We start from the raw sequence: 13,907 nt of genomic DNA, 5'->3' as shown, positions 1-13,907 counted from the left end.
ACTTCCAATACCGGGTTCTGCTATTCGGACTTGCCTCAGCACCCCGAGCATTCACAAAGTGCCTAGCGGTAGCAGCAACTCATTTACACAAGGAAAGTGTACAAGTTTTTCCTTACCTGGACAACTGGCTCATCAGAAGCCAGTCCAAGCAAGGAGATCTCATCTCTCTCAGGCTCACAATCAGTCTGCTCCACTCGTTGGGATTCCTCATCAATTACCAGAAATCCCACCTCACAGCATCTCACCTTCTGCAATTCATCGGAGCAGAATTGAACCCCATAATATCAAGAGCCTTCCTCCCAGACGACCGGGCAGAGACACTCTCATTAGCGAAATCTCTGCGCACAAAGAAACATGCGACAGCCCATCAGTTTCTAACTCTGCTCAGACACATGGCCTCCACAGTTCATGTCACTCCTATGGCCAGACTAGCCATGAGAATAACCCAATGGACATTAAGATCACAGTGGATACAAGCCATTCAACCACTGTCGTCTCCAATTCAAATAACCCACCAACTACGTTCATCTCTCCTCTGGTGGGCAAACAAGAATAACTTGCGCACAGGCCTAACTTTCCAACAACCAGTTCCACAAGTAACTTTAACTACAGATGCATCCACCTTAGGTTGGGGAGCACACATAGGCAATCTCCAAACTCAAGGGACTTGGACAAAACTCGAAGCAACATTTAAAATCAATTTTTTGGAATTCGAGCTATACGTTATGCTCTACATGCGTTCAAGGACTGCCTTTCACACAAGATTATTCTTATACAGACATGTGCTACCTGAACAAGCAGGGAGGTACGGGCTAGTATCTCCTTTGTCAAGAAGCCACACAAATTTGGGACTGGGCCCTGCTTATCTAGCAGGCATACACATCGTAGTTGCAGATTGCCTCAGTCATCATTTCCATCCCCATGAGTGGTCCCTGGATCCTTTGGTAATGATCAGATATTCCAACGCTGGGGCCAACCAACCATAAATCTCTTTGCATCCGAACTGAACCGCAAAGTGGACAGATTCTGTTCCCTATACAAGGGGACCAACAAATTTGCCAGGGACCCTTTGCTCGCCCCTGGAACTCAGGCCTTCTATACGCGTATCCCCCGATACCGCTAATAACCAAAACTCTAGTGAAGCTACAACAGGACAAGGGGTCAATGATACTCATAGTCCCTTATTGACCTCGACAAGTATGGTTTCCCATACTTCTCGACTTTTGATCAGAGAGCCAATTCGCCTGGGTACAGCTCCCACTCTCATAACTCAGGATCAGGGCAGGTTGCGCCACCCCAACCTTCAAATCCTATCCTTGACAGCCTGGATGTTGAAAGCTTGATCCTACAACCACTCAATCTTTCAACTGTCTCTCAAGTGCTTGTAGCTTCACTTAAGCCTTCCACAAGAAAAACCTATCGCTCTAAGTGGAAAAGATGCTCCACATGGTATGCATATCGCCCTATTTCACTTATCAATCAAGATTTAAAGATCCTGGCTCGTGTTCTGGCTCTAAGGCTAAATCGGTATCTACCCAGACTCATATGCTCTGATCAGATGGGATTCATCCCTCAACGCATGGCGGCGGACAACGTCCGCAAGATTTTAGATCTCATATGGTGGGTAAAGAGAGAACATATCCCTGCAGTTCTGCTAGCCGTTGATGCAGAAAAGGCTTTTGACCTTGTACACTGGCCTTTCTTATTCCAGACATTGGAGGCTATGAATTCTGGGGACTTCTTTCTTCAATGGCTACGCCAACTATATACCTCACCGAAAGCGACGGTAAAGGTTAATGGGAGATATGGTCCGTGTTTTGAAATTGGGAGGGGCACCAGACAGGGCTGCCCCGTCACCCCTGCTCTTTGCCATCTTCCTGGAGGCCTTTCGTCACTCGTGTCCGGCACTCCACTGCTGTAAAGGGGATTGAACTCCAAGGCTGCAGGTATACCATCTCCCTTTTCGCTGATGACATCATGTTTACTCTAGCTGATCCCATTCATTCTCTGGCAGCAGTGAGGCAGGAGATGATGGCTTTTAGTCGCATCTCTGGATCCAAGGTGAATCTTGAAAAATCTGAGCTTCTAAACATCAACCTTCCTCCCGCAGACATCAACATTGTCAAGAGTACTTTTCCTTTTAAGTGGGCAAAAAACGCTCTGAAATACTTAGGAGTATACTTAAACTCCTCCCTGGAGGACCTTTACCAACTTAACTACATTCCGCTTTTTAAAGCGATTGACTGAGACCTTCTTCGATGGCATCAAAAACCCTTTTCCTGGCTGGAAAGGATAGCCATTATAAAGATGAATATTTTACCTCGCCTATTCTACTTATTCTCCACCCTCCCAATCTATCTGTCTGCCTCCCTGTTAAAAAAGCTACAAAAAAAATCTTTGACTTTATCTGGAGGCAAAGACCCCCTCGAGTTGCCTGCCGGACATTGTACTTGCCGAAATTGGCTGGGGCCTAGAAGTACCGAATATTCCCCACTACTATGCATTAGCTCAACTGAAAGCTATTGTAGACATTACCAAGCGAGACGCACCCAAACAGTGGGTTCAAGCAGGGCAAGCTATGCTGGGCACAATGGCTATTAGTGCCTTATTTTGGCAGCCACGCCATACATGGAGGCCAACTTCATGCATACACTGGGCTCTTCAAACCACTTTACTGGTCTGGCGCACGTGGAAGACTAAACTTGTTGGTTCTCTCTCCTATTATTACCAATTCTCTCTATACTCTACTACCCACTTCCCAGCCGGCTACAGCTCTGCATCCTTTCAATCCTGGGCACAGGCTGGCATTTTGACGATTGAGCATATTTATTAAGGAGGAGAAGTGCTACCTTTATCACAGGTTAGCCTGCTATATGGTGTCTCAGTAGCCCACTATTTACCATATGCGCAGCTACATCATTTTATTCATCACCTTACTAGACGGTAAGAATTGAGACCCACTCGCTCACTTTTTGAGCATTTTTGTGCAGGAGCAGACAAGCTTACCAAGGTCGCCTCAAAGATTTACGGTCTGCTAAACGACGTTACCCAATCCCCCCCACCTCATATTCTTCAATGGGAAAAGGATTTAGGAGAATCCTTAACATCCAAAGAGTGGGGATATATCTTTCAAATGGCAAGCTGCTGCTCTATATCGGTGCGACTTCAGGAAAACTGCTATAAGCTGCTTTACAGGTGGCACCTGACCCCGAAGCGTTTGCATGCCATCTCTACCCGATACTCTCCCCTTTGCTGGCGAGATTGTGGGTCAGTGGGACCATTTCTACATATATGGTGGACATGTCCACATGTAGCACGGTTTTGGAAGGCGGTACAAAGCTGGCTCTCTCAGTTACTACACTCGTCTATCAGTCTGACAGCTAAAGCAGTACTTCTCAATGGACAGCTTGTGGGGCTTGACAAAGATCAGCAGAGGTTTCTCCGAAAAATCTGGGTTGCTTCTAGACTTCTGATAGCTAAACATTGGAAGAGCGATCGACTGCCCACGGTGGAAGTCGTCGTTACTCTTGTACGACATCATCGGCGACTGGACTATCTCACAGCAGTTCGTCATAATCTTCTCAGCTCCTATTGGAAAACCTGGAGTTATCTCCCTGCAATATAGGTCTCAACGTTAAGAATACCTTGTAGTTGACGGGCGGCAGGACAACCTTCACATTTCTAGTAATTTTCACGCCTTGGTGCTTTTTATTTCACATTCTTTTACACAGCATGCTCTTATTGGTCTTGGTGGGGTTTTCTCTTGCACTCTTCATATTTATGGCGACTGCCCTGACTCTGCCTCATTTTTAGCTCACAAATATGGCTCCCCCAGTGTACTGTCCACTTGTTTGGAAGTTGGCATTGGTTTACACCAACTTATTATGTGACTATGTATGAGATTAATGTGAGTGTCTCCTGTTCGCACTCCGCATTTCCAATAACAAAGGATATATTGTACTGGGAAATGGGGGAGGGGGGAATACAATACAATTATTGGACTACATTTTGGACTACATTTTTGGATACTACTATGGGTACATGTTGGGGAAAACCTGGAACATATTTCTCGTTTCACTGTTTGATTACCACTGTATTACAAACTCACACTGAAGCAGTTTTATAATGTATTATGTACAAGTTTATTTGACATGCTTTTATGTAATAGATGGTTCATTTCTTGTCTGTTCTGCACAAATTCAATAAAACATTCTAAAACAAAACAAAAAAAAATTGTGCAGCCAAGCCGCACATTTTACTTTCAGGAAAAGTGTACAAAAAAGCGATATTAAGTCGGAGGTCCAAAAAGTTAAAAATAATTTAAAAAATTTAAAAAAAAAATGTAAAGTCGGCCCGCGGCTTGAAAACCGGACGCTCAATTTTGCTGGTGTCCGGTTTCCCGCGATTTTTACAGTATCGGCCTGTTATTTAGCTGTCCGTATGAGGGCTTTCTACCTTTTCTTCTTCTATGATTTGATTGAGATTCCTAGTCTTATGCTTGCTCTGTCTCCACTTATTGATTTTTGTATCATTTTTCTTTTCTATTAATTTCATTTATTATAAATATGATTGCTATGTTGGTACTTTTTCCATCAAGAGTGTTCTTATATTGTTATTAGAAAATTAAATAAAGTTTAAAAACTGGCAATTCTATGCAAATAAGAGCATTAAGTAGTACTCTGATGCAGAGAGGTGCACTGGCCTAACCTGGATTTTTGTAGCACTGGAAACCTAATTCCTGCGTCAGAGATGATATTAAGAACTGACTTATCCAGCTATCTGGCCAAAGTTTTGTTAGTACTTATCCAGCTAAGTGATGGTGGTTAGCCTGATAAATCCAGACTTCTTTTATTTGCCTGCTTTTGAGTGTTAAGGGTTTTTAGTGCCAGCACAGTAGCGTTGGAAACTGCAGGGACAGGCTGGAGGGTGTGCCTCTCTCTTACACCTATAGGCAATTGTCTAATTTGACTACTGGAAAGTCCACCCTTGTCTGTAGCTGTGGTCAGTCACTATCACCAGTTCCACAGCAGAGTCCTAAACTCAAAGAATAAAGAAGTTATTTTGTGCTGCTACACCATTTCCAGAACCAAATGTATCCAAGGAAGCCAAAGAAATAAGCATTAGTGCAGCAACAGCCCCAAAAGGCAAAATCAACAACAAAAAATAAATAAAAATAAAAAATCAGAAGGCTGAGAAAGGAAAACCAAAAAAAGTGTGCCTCATCCTATCAGAGACTAAAAGCAAACTGGGGAGAATAGAGAGAGAGTCTGCTAAAAGAAGGCAACTGGTTGATCTCATTTCTTGGTCTCAAACCTGAGGAAAAAAATTACCCTATGGTTTAAACTGGTGAGGGAACGCTATAGAACACCTCCCACTCATCAGAATACCTCCTTTCTAACCATTGACCAGTGCACTGCTGCAATGCCCCTTGAAAACCCTTGTTACCTCTCAAATCACCTTACCTCAATGTCAAAATCCACCTCACCAGGCTCCCGGACTCGGTTTGGATCCGAACAGGGTTTAGCACGGGGCAGTTTCCGAGGGAATTCTATGAAGAAGGGGGAAAAAAAACTGATGTGAAGGGGAAATGAGAACTTCAGTTCAAATAAAAGTGAACAGCCATGATCCCTTTTGTCAGTCATAAACCCTGAATAGTACCACAAAACTGGAGCCAACACCTCTCACGTACTTGTTAACTTTTTCTTAGGCAGGATGTTTTTCTTCTCCTTGCGTGGAGTCTCATCGATTTGTAAATCTTCCTCTGAGTCCAAGTCAAAGTCATCTCTAAGGTGCTGGGGATGCAGAAGCTTAGTCTTCTTGGAGTTGCTGGGTGTCACAGATGGGACACTCTGTGTGACCAGGGGAACCTTTGCCTTCTTATTCCTGGGGGGGGGAAAGAACATTCAGGAGGACTGGAGACAGAGAAAGCTGTGGTGAGATCATGCAGCAGCCTTGGATCTCCCACATCTCCTCAAAGTTCATAGAGTTACATAGATCACAGGATGGCCAAGAGCTATCTGATAATGTAGCTCAACTCCTTTCTTCACTTCCATCTCACCCAGTCACGCTGCCATTGGACAGAACCAACTTCAGTTTTGTCTCTGTAAGAACATCATCTTCCATTTCCACAAGGCAGGAGCTTGGGATGGCCAACTATAAAAGTAAAAAGAGAGAATGCATCAAAGCTTTACAAAAAGACACTTCCAACAGAAGACTTCTCACAGCTTTTGGCCACATTCTCACACCTCTTCTATAAAGGAAAATTGGTTCTTACCTGATAATTTTCATTTCTGGAATACCACAGATCAGTCCAGACTCCTGGGTTTTGCCTCCCTGCCAGCAGTTGGAGACAGAGAAGAAAAGCTTTACTGACATTGCTACTTAACCTAATGTGCTATCTTCAGTCCCACAGCATGACTTGTATCCAAGCCAAGATGAGAATAATCATAATAACTGAAACCCCCAACCTCCCTCAATGAGCAGGAGGAAGACAGAGCCCCAACTCTCAATCTCTGTGCCCAGAACCTCCAGGAACATGAAATAGAATACCACTGACCCCAACAAGCAACTCTGCACCTTGATATTCTAACCATGATATCTTAATAATCCGAGCAGACTTTCTTAAACAGGTGGGGCTCTGGACTGATCTGTGGTATTCCATAAACGAAAATTAACAGGTAAGAACCAAATTTTCCTTTTCTGCTCATATCCCAGCTTATTCCAGACTCTTTGGATGTACCCAAGCTCCCCTAAACTGGTTGGGATCAAGAAAGTCCAACTCGCAGTAAACCCTCTCCAAACCCCATGGAGTCCAGAGTCCAATCATCCAAGTGGTAATCTTTGGTGAAAGTGTGCAATGACTTCCCAGTAGCCCCTCGACAGATTTCCTGTGGCGATACTTGCTGACATTCTGCCCAAGAGGTTGCTTGTGCCCATGTTGAATGAGCCCTAAGCCCTCCAGGCACGCAATGACCCCTGCAAATTTACATCAACACAATTGCCTCCCTTCAACCAACATGCTATCGTAGCTTTGGATGCTTTGTACTCCTTCTTGGGCTCCAGAAACTATTAGTCATGTGGTGTGGACAAATCCAAATCTGGAAAAGTGGAAAGTTCCACTGTCTGATCAAGATGAAAGGCCAAAACAACTTCCAGAAGAAAGGAGGGTACTGTGCACAATGATACCCCAGACTCCATAATCTGCAGAAAAGGATCTCGACAAAACATTACCTGAAGCTCTGAGAATTTTCTGGCCGAACAAATGCATCCCCCCCCCCCAAAAAAAAACCCCAAACACGTTCAGGGTTAAATCTTTCAGAGTCGCCTTCCTTAGTAACTCAAATGGTGCCTCACACATCTTCCACACAACCAATGTAGAGATTACTTACCTGATAAAGCAAAATTGCTTACCTTGTAATAGGTGTTATCCCAGGACAGCAGGATGTAGTCCTCACATATGGGTGACATCAGTAATGGAGCCCTATGTACGGAAAACTTCTTTAAAAGTTTCTATGAAACTTTTGAATGGCACCGGAGTGCCTACTGAGCATGCTCAGCCTGCCATGACATTCCCTGCCACAGGGGTCTCCCTTCAGTCTTGTTTTGTAGCAATAAGCGTTAGCCAAAAATAAAATAATAAAACGTATCGGACCCAACTCCGCGGGGTGGCAGGTGGGTTTCGTGAGGACTACATCCTGCTGTCCTGGGATAACACCTATTACAAGGTAAGCAATTTTGCTTTATCCCAGGACAAGCAGGATGCTAGTCCTCACATATGGGTGATTAGCAAGCTAGAGGCTGAGTCATTTTGCGCTGAAGCAACAGTGAAGTATTGTTGTTGAAATGAATCAGCCGAAGATTACAGCAGGTTGGATGTAGAAGGAGTTGGGATTATACTGGAAACAAGTTCTTTAAGACGGATTGTCCATAGGCTGAATCTTGTCTTCCTTCTTTGTCTAAACAGTAGTGAGCTGCAAAAGTGTGAAGAGAACTCCATGTTGCTGCTTTGCAAATGTCCAGAATAGGTACAGAGCGAAGGTGTGCTACTGAGGTTGACATCGCTCTGACTGAGTGTGCTTTTACTCGCCCTTGAAGAGTAAGGCCTGCTTTGTCATAACAAAATTGTATGCAATCTGCTAGCCAGTTTGACAGAGTATGCTTACCCACTGCTTTACCCGGTTTGTTTGGATCATAGGATACAAACAGCTGATTGGATTTCCTTTGGGCTGTAGTGCGGTTTAAATAGAAGGATAACGCACGCTTACAGTCCAAAGTGTGTAAGGCTCTTTCTCCCTGGTGAGAGTGAGGCCTAGGAAAGAATGTAGGTAAAACTATGGATTGGTTCAAGTGGAATTCCGTGACAACTTTTGGAAGGAATTTTGGGTGTGTCCGGAGGACTACTCTGTCATGTAGGAACTTTGTAAAGGGTTCGTATGTGACTAGCGCTTGTAGTTCGCTGACCCGTCTAGCTGATGTAATGGCTATGAGAAATACCGTTTTCCAAGTCAGGTATTTAAGGTCACATGTATTTATGGGTTCAAAAGGAGACCGCATAAGTCTGGTTAATACTACGTTCAGGTCCCATAGTATGCTTGGGGAATGAACTGGAGGTTTAATGTGAGTTAGGCCTCTCATGAATTTACTGACGAGAGGCTGTGTGGAGATAGGAGCATCGTCCAGCTTATTATGGTAAGCTGAGATTGCACTTAAGTGTACCCTTACAGATGATGTCTTAAGACCAGAGTCTGAAAGATGGTAAAGGTAATCTAGTAGCGAGGTAGTGGGGCAAGTGAAAGGATCTAAAGCCTGCTGAGTGCACCACAGTGTAAACCGTTTCCATTTATAGGAATAATTCTTTCTAGTGGAAGGTTTACGTGCAGCTATAAGAACTTGAGATATAGCGGATGGAAGGTTGAGAGGTTGTAAGATCAAGCTTTCAACATCCATGCGGTCAGGGACAGGGATTGGAGGTTGGGATGGCGCAACTGACCCTGTTCCTGAGTTATGAGATTGGGAGTTACTCCCAGGCGAATCGGATCCCTGACTGAGAGATCTAGCAGTGTGGGGAACCATACTTGTCGAGGCCAATATGGGGCTATGAGTATCATAGTCCCCTTGTCCTGTTGTAGCTTCACTAATGTTTTGGTTATGAGTGGTATCGGAGGATATGCGTATAACAGGCCTGAGTTCCAATGGCGAGCAAATGCGTCCTTTGGTAGGCTGTTCTGCTGTCGGAGTAGAGAGCAGTAATTGTTCACTTTGTAGTTGAGCTGGGATGCAAAGAGATCTATCGTCGGTTGTCCCCAGCGTTGGAAGATCTTGGATGCTATTGCTGGATCCAAGGACCATTCGTGTGGTTGGAACTGATGACTGAGGTGATCCGCCACTGTGTTGTGGATACCCGCTAGGTAGGTGGCCCGGAGAAGAATGGAATGTGTCAGGGCCCAGTCCCAAATCTGTGCTGCTTCTTGACAAAGAAGGTAAGAACCTGTCCCCCCTTGTTTGTTGATGAACCACATGGCTACTGTGTTGTCCGTTTGGATTAAAACAGTCTTGTGTGATAGGCAGTCTTTGAATGCATGCAGCGCATAACGTATAGCTCGAAGCTCTAGGAAGTTTATTTGAAAAGAGGCTTCGAGTCGTGTCCACTTGCCCTGTGTCTTTAGATGACCAATATGCGCTCCCCACCCTAAGGTGGATGCATCTGTAGTCAACGTCACCCATGGAAGTGGTTGCTGAAAAGGTAGGCCTTTGAGTAGGTTGGGCATTGACGTCCACCAGAGAAGTGCAGCTTTGAGCTCTGGTGTGATGTAAATAGGAGTGGACATTGGTTGAGTGGCTTGTATCCACTGTGTTTTGAGTGTCCATTGTAGAAGTCGCATGGTCAATCTGGCCATGGGAGTTACATGAACCGTGGAAGCCATGTGCCCTAGAAGAATGAGGCACTGGTGAGCTGTCACCTTGAATCGGTTGCGAAGATCGTGAGTTAAGAGGACAAGTGTCTGAGCACGGTCTCTTGGTAGAAAAGCAGTTGCTAGTGTAGTGTTTAGCTCTGCACCTATGAACTGTAGTAGATGAGTTGGTGACAGATGGGATTTCTGGTAGTTGATGAGAAATCCCAAGGAATAAAGCACTTGGATGGTGAGCTTGAGAGAAGTGACAGCTCCTTCTTTTGATTGACTTTTGATGAGCCAATCGTCTAGGTAAGGGAACACGTGCACTTTTTGTTTGTGTAGGTGTGCCACTGCTGCAGCCATGCATTTCGTGAATACTCTTGGTGCTGATGCGAGACCGAATGGCAGCACTCTGTATTGAAAGTGTTGATCCATTACCCGAAATCGCAGCTATTGTCGATGAGGAGGATAGATGGGGATGTGAGCGTAGGCATCTTGAAGATCCAGAGAGCAGAGCCAATCTCCTTTGAAGAAGAGGTAGAATGGAGCCTAGGGATACCATTCTGAATTTTTCTTTTTTGAGAAATTTGTTGAGATTCCTGAGGTCTAGGATAGGACGAAGACCTCCTGTTTTCTTTGGAATGAGGAAATATCGAGAGTAGAATCCTCTGCCCTTTTGAGGTCCAGGAACTGGTTCTATGGCCCTGGCTCTCAGAAGGGTGGATAATTCTGTTTGAAGAATTATGGAGTGTTGATTTATTGAGGAAGAGTGAAGTGGTGGATTCTCTATAGGGGTAGTTAAGAAATCCAGCCTGTAACCGTGAGTTGTGATGGATAACACCAACTGGTCGGTGGTGATGGAGGTCCAATTGTTGTGGAAGTACTGAATGCGACCTCCTACAGGTGTTTCTGGGAAGGGATTGATGTGGCTGCTGCTCTCTGGGGATGTTCAGAAACCAGAAGTGGCTGTCGTTTGTGGAGGTGGTTGAGCCCTCGGTTGCCTTTGTCTAGGCTGCTGGCGTTGTGCTGGGCGGCTAGGTCTTTGTCTACCTGCTGGGGGGTAGTATCTACATTGGCGATAGTAAGGCCGTCGAGTGTCTCTTCTTGGAATCTTTCTAGAAGAGGCCTGAGATTCCTGAGGCTGAGACGACAATTGTTTTAACGTCTCCGAGTGGTCCTTAAGGGTCGCTACAGCTTCTTTTATCTTTTCTCCGAAGAGATTATCCTCTAAGCACGGTAGATCGGACAAATGCTCTTGGACTTCTGGGCGAAGATCAGAGGCCTTCAGCCATGCCCATCGCCTTGCAGCTATAGCCGATGCTGATAATCTTGCTGCTGTTTCAAAACAATCATAAGTTGCTCTGACTTCATGTTTGCCAGAGTCAAGGCCTTTATGTATAAGTGTTTGAAAAGACTCTTGATATTGTTCCGGAAGAGCAAGAGAAAGTTCCTGAACCTGTTTCCAAAGGTTCCTTTGGTACTGGTTCATGTACAGCTGGTAAGATGCAATTTTTGATACCAGCATGGAACCCTGGAAAACTTTTCTGCCTAGGTTGTCTAACAACCTACTCTCCTTCCCAGGTGGCACAGAAGCATGGGACTTTTGTCTCTTTGCCTTCTTTTGGGCAGATTCAACCACCACTGATTGGTGGGGCAGTTGTGTTCTCTGGAATCCTGGAGTTGGTTGTACCAGATAAGTGGCTTCAGCCCTTTTGTTGACCGGTAAGACAGAACTTGGATGCTCCCAGATTCTGTGTTGAAGTTCTTGTAAGACTTCATGAACCAGGATTGCCAACATCTCCTTTGGAGGGTCTACAAACTGCAAGACTTCCAAAGTCTTTTGTCGCTCATCTACCTCTGTTTGTATAGGAAATGGAATGGTGTCAGCCATTTCCCTAACGAAATTTGTAAAGGAGAGGTCTTCAGGTGGAGACTTTCTGTGATCCTCAGTTGGAGAAGGCTCAGAGAATAAATCTTCATCCGAAGAATATTCAGAATGAGAGTCATCCGGTTTATCCTGTGGCATTGGATAAGGAACTGACGTCTTTACAGGTGAATGGGGCCTAGGGGGCCTTGGCACCCCAGAAGGGCCTGGAAGTGGATCCTGTGGTAATTGTTTTGTTAGGATTCCCAGTAGTGTGTCCAGTTTATTGAAAACTGGATGTAGAATGGGAACATCCTCCTGAGGAACCGGTGCTGGCATCGGCATTCTTGGTGAGGGCACCGGTATGGGCATCGGTGGCACCGAGGAAGGAATCGGTGGAGGCGTATACGGTATCGGTGAATGTACCGGGGTTGGAATCGGTACCGGTTCCCGCGGCATCGTCGATGACCCCGGAATCGTTGGTGCGGGAATGGGCATCGATGGTTGTGGAATCGGCATCGATGGTGGAATCGCCTCTCGGAGAGCCTGTTGCACCGCTTGACGTATGAGGGAGTCAAGTTCCACTCTCACAGCTGGTGAAAACAGAGCAGCTGTGGAGGGAGGCGGTGTTGGCGATATCGATTCCTCCTCAGGGCCCTGAGGAGGTTCGGAACCCGGCACCGATATCGGTGGGGATCGCCCGTCAGTAGGCCTTGGAGCCTCTGTCTCCGTCCGGGTTTTCTTTGCCGGAGAGGCCGTACCTATGGTAGTGTCTCCGGTCACCGGTTCCCGCCGTCGTCGATGTCGATGCTTCTCGGGCTGTTTGTCGCTTCCTGAAGTCGATGCCTTCGATGAAATCGACGGGGATGGAGTGGATGCGTCTCCCGCACCTGGAAGTTTTTTCTTCAACAGCAGTTGCCGAACCGAGGCCGATGGAGAAGACTGTGTTGAAGTGGACGGTCTTGGAAGCAGGTGAACTGAAAAAAGCTGTTCCATTTTCTCGGCCCTAAGTCGCCGACCCTTACTGGTCATTTCAGCACAAGATGGACATGTCTGAATGTTGTGATCTTTGCCTAAGCAAAGAACACATTCAAAATGAGGGTCGGTAATAGACATTGTTCTAGTGCAATTCGGGCACTTTTTAAACCCGGAGGCCATGGCGCCGGACGGCCGTCGACGGCGAAAACCCCGAATTGTATCGTTCCCAGCCGGGAATCGAGAAGAGAAAAAGTTACCGCTGGTAACAGATGGGAAAACCCCTGCGGTGAAGTTAATATTTTTCTGAAATTTTCCGAAATTTTTGGAGATGAAAATTCACCTCAGACTCCAATTAAGCCGCGAGGCTAACAGCTTCGTGGAAAAAAGAAGACTGAAGGGAGACCCCTGTGGCAGGGAATATCATGGCAGGCTGAGCATGCTCAGTAGGCACTCCGGTGCCATTCAAAAGTTTCATAGAAACTTTTAAAGAAGTTTTCCGTACATAGGGCTCCATTACTGATGTCACCCATATGTGAGGACTAGCATCCTGCTTGTCCTGGGATAATCTCGTTTTCCTTAGTGTATGCAGATGGACTCAAAACAAATGGGTATAGTGTGCTCGTGCTAGCAGTTGGAGACGGATCTGACGTCAGCACGGGTACATATACCCCCACAGGAAGTGCCGCAAATCAGTAATCTTCCTTGCAAAAGCTGTAGCTGACCGATCAATTAAATGAACAGGATTACCCTGACCGATTGATAGTAGCTGGAGACCGCCAGTGTTCACAACCGGAAGGCGTCGACACCCGTGAGTCGGTGAATCCCCATGTATGCCGGCAGCCGGGCGGGATGCTGAGTCCATCTGCATACACTAAGGAAAACGAGATTATCAGGTAAGTAATCTCTACATTTCCTAGCGTGTAGCAGATGGACTCAAAACAAATGGGATGTACAAAAGCTACTCCCGGACTGGGCGGGAGGCTGCCCGAGGACCGTTTAGGATTGCCCTCGCAAATGCTGTGTCCTCCCTGGCCTGGACGTCCAGACGGTAGAAACTGGAGAAGGTATGGCGGGAGGACCACATCGCCGCTTTACATATCTCTGCAGGTGACAGCAGCTTAGCTTCTGCCCAAGAGGCCGATTGTGCTCTGGTAGAATGAGCTTTGACCTGT

General features: G+C 45.9%; 1 protein-coding gene across 8 annotated transcripts in view; it reads right to left on the bottom strand.

The window, feature by feature from the left end:
- Positions 1-13,907, bottom strand: part of PHF8 (PHD finger protein 8) — a 288,114-nt gene that overhangs the window by 81,459 nt on the left and 192,748 nt on the right. For all 8 annotated transcript variants that reach the window (XM_029607918.1, XM_029607922.1, XM_029607902.1 and 5 more), the window contains 3 exons: positions 6,059-6,153; positions 5,690-5,883; positions 5,463-5,548 (listed from right to left, as the gene is read on the bottom strand). In XM_029607918.1, coding sequence (XP_029463778.1) covers positions 5,463-5,548; positions 5,690-5,883; positions 6,059-6,153 — 375 coding nt within the window. The remainder of the gene's footprint in view (positions 1-5,462; positions 5,549-5,689; positions 5,884-6,058; positions 6,154-13,907) is intronic.

This window comes from Rhinatrema bivittatum, chromosome 1 (genome assembly GCF_901001135.1).
Source record: "Rhinatrema bivittatum chromosome 1, aRhiBiv1.1, whole genome shotgun sequence".
In the NCBI taxonomy this organism is placed as follows: Eukaryota; Metazoa; Chordata; class Amphibia; order Gymnophiona; family Rhinatrematidae; genus Rhinatrema; species Rhinatrema bivittatum.
The sequence above is the reverse complement of the archived record's forward strand: the minus strand, read 5'-3'. Positions and strand labels throughout refer to the sequence as shown.